This window comes from Myotis lucifugus, unplaced genomic scaffold (assembly GCF_000147115.1).
Source record: "Myotis lucifugus unplaced genomic scaffold, Myoluc2.0 scaffold_1122, whole genome shotgun sequence".
Taxonomy (NCBI): Eukaryota; Metazoa; Chordata; class Mammalia; order Chiroptera; family Vespertilionidae; genus Myotis; species Myotis lucifugus.
This window is the reverse complement of record NW_005872170.1, coordinates 28073-30299: the sequence shown is the minus strand read 5'-3', so window position 1 is coordinate 30299 and position 2227 is coordinate 28073. Positions and strand designations below refer to the sequence as shown.

At 45.5% G+C, this 2227-nt stretch overlaps 1 protein-coding gene across 1 annotated transcript in view; it reads right to left on the bottom strand.

Moving 5' to 3' along the window:
- LOC102422864 (T-box transcription factor TBX19-like) overlaps positions 1-2227 on the bottom strand; it is a 21512-nt gene that overhangs the window by 8165 nt on the left and 11120 nt on the right. Inside the window, 1 exon segment of the mRNA XM_023748078.1 lies at positions 1346-1407. Coding sequence (XP_023603846.1) covers positions 1346-1407 — 62 coding nt within the window.

Sequence of the window (2227 nt, the reverse complement as noted above, 5' to 3'; positions counted from 1 at the left end):
CCTGATTGTACCACGCCACCAGCATTTTGAATCCAGGCTCTGTCATCTCACCAGGCAGGTTTTCTTTAGGCCTTTGCTTATCTGAACGGGTTATAAGTATGTCCTCTACATCCTCAAAATTAAGTCAAATATTGACAGGACAGACCCTGTGGCATCATTATAAACAGCTGTCCATTGACCCAGGGCCTTTACGATGAGGAGGAACAGACAGTTGTAGGAGGCATCAAAAAAGACTTGGACTCAGGCAACAAAATCTGACCACTTCCAACGGCATCATGTCAGTGCTCAGGCCTCGCTGACAGAAGTCTATGACAAGTACCATTACTTGTTCATGTTTTTCCTGGAACGGAAGGAAAGATACGGGGACGGAAGTCCCTGGCCCAGTGTGGTAGAAGCACCACTCACACCTGGAAGTCTACCTTCTCTCAGACCTGAACGGTGTGGACCGCTCACCTGTACGAGCTGCTCAGAGGAATGACTCACCTTCCCAGGCTAAATGTCGTTTTTGGAAAAATCCAACCTACTGAAACCACAGTCCTCAGGGATACTTGGGGAGGGCAGAGTGAACTGTATAATTCTAAACCACTTGCCAAAACCGGTTTGGCTTAGTGGATAGAGCGTCGGCCTGCGGACTGAAAGGTCCCAGGTTCGATTCCGGTCAAGGGCATGTACCTGGGTTGCGGGCACATCCCCAGTGGGAGATGTGCAGAAGGCAGCTGATCGATGTTTCTCTCTCATCGATGTTTCTGACTCTCTATTCCTCTCCCTTTCTCTCTGTAAAAAAATCAATAAAATATATTTTAAAAAAATTCTAAACCACTTAATTATTTTTTAAATGTGGTTGTGCTAGCTTCGGGAATCTGTAGTAAGGCAGGTGACAAAGTATTGACAGTTAGAGGTTCTCCCAGACTTCTATTATAAGGGACAGATAATTATAGGTTGGTTGAGTTTTACTGATTTTGTTAAAAATTATTTACTGATTTTGTTAAAAATTGATTATTAAAAACATTTCTATTAAAGATAAAGCAAGTGCAGCCCAGCCAGTGTGGCTCAGTTGTTGTGTGTCGACCATGAACCAGGAGGTCACGGTTTGATTCCCAGTCAGAGCACATGCCCAGGTTGCAGGCTCGATCCCCGGAGGTGGGGCATACAGGAGGCAGCCGATCAATGATTCCCTCTCATCGTTGATGTTTCTCTCCCTCTCACTCTCTCTGAAATAAATAGAAACATATTTTTTTTAAAAAAAGTAAAGCAAGTGCTACCCGTCTAGCTCATTCTGGAGGAGCATAAATCCCACCTTTGCAGAAATCAGTGCACCAGGTTTTACTGAAATATCTCTACTCACCTTTCCTTGGCATCCAGGAAGGCTTTGGCAAAGGGGTTGTACTTGATTTTGAGAGCCGTTATCTTACGTTCACAAAGATAAGAAGTGTTAGTGAAAGCAGGACAGGCAGGCAGACAGAACCCTCCCTCTTCACCTGGGAATTTCTGTAAAACCAGACCCATCCCCGCCTCTTCCTCTCCCCCCTCCACGTTTCTTTGCTAATGTCTGCACAAAGCCACGATCAACCGCACTGTCTCTAGCCAGAGCGCTTTATCGTGGCCTGTGGTGAACACAGCAGATGCCATGAACGTGAGCAAAGACAGGCCAAAGCCCTGGAAACGAGCAAGCCTCGTGTGCTGAGCCCGCACCTTTCCTGGACTTAGTCATTCATTGTTTTCAACCATTACTGAAAAGCTCCCGCATGCCAGTTAGGAACCAAGTGGAAAGTAAGGCCGTGCGATCCGGCCTCGCCAACAGGAGTCCGGCATCACCTCCCTAATTCTTCAACAGTCGCCCACCCATGGGGCGGGTTAGCACGGGATACAAGCTCTCACTCCTACCCACGGTCATCCGATGCCCCCTGGCCTTAGCCTGCTTCATTTTTCTTCAGGGCCCCCTGACATACTATATATACATCGCGTATCAGACATACGATACACATGTGATATACACTGAGTGGCCACATTATTATGACCACCTGACGTTTGTAGGCAAATTAGCTATAATTTCGCACTGAAGTTGCTAGAGGGCCAGACCATTATAAATAGGGAAGCAGGTTGTTTACCACGACAGTAGAAGTGATTTTTTTCTGAAGATATGGGTAAACAATGCGATTTGACAGCCTTTGAACATGGGATGGATATATATATATATATATATATATATATATATATATATATATAT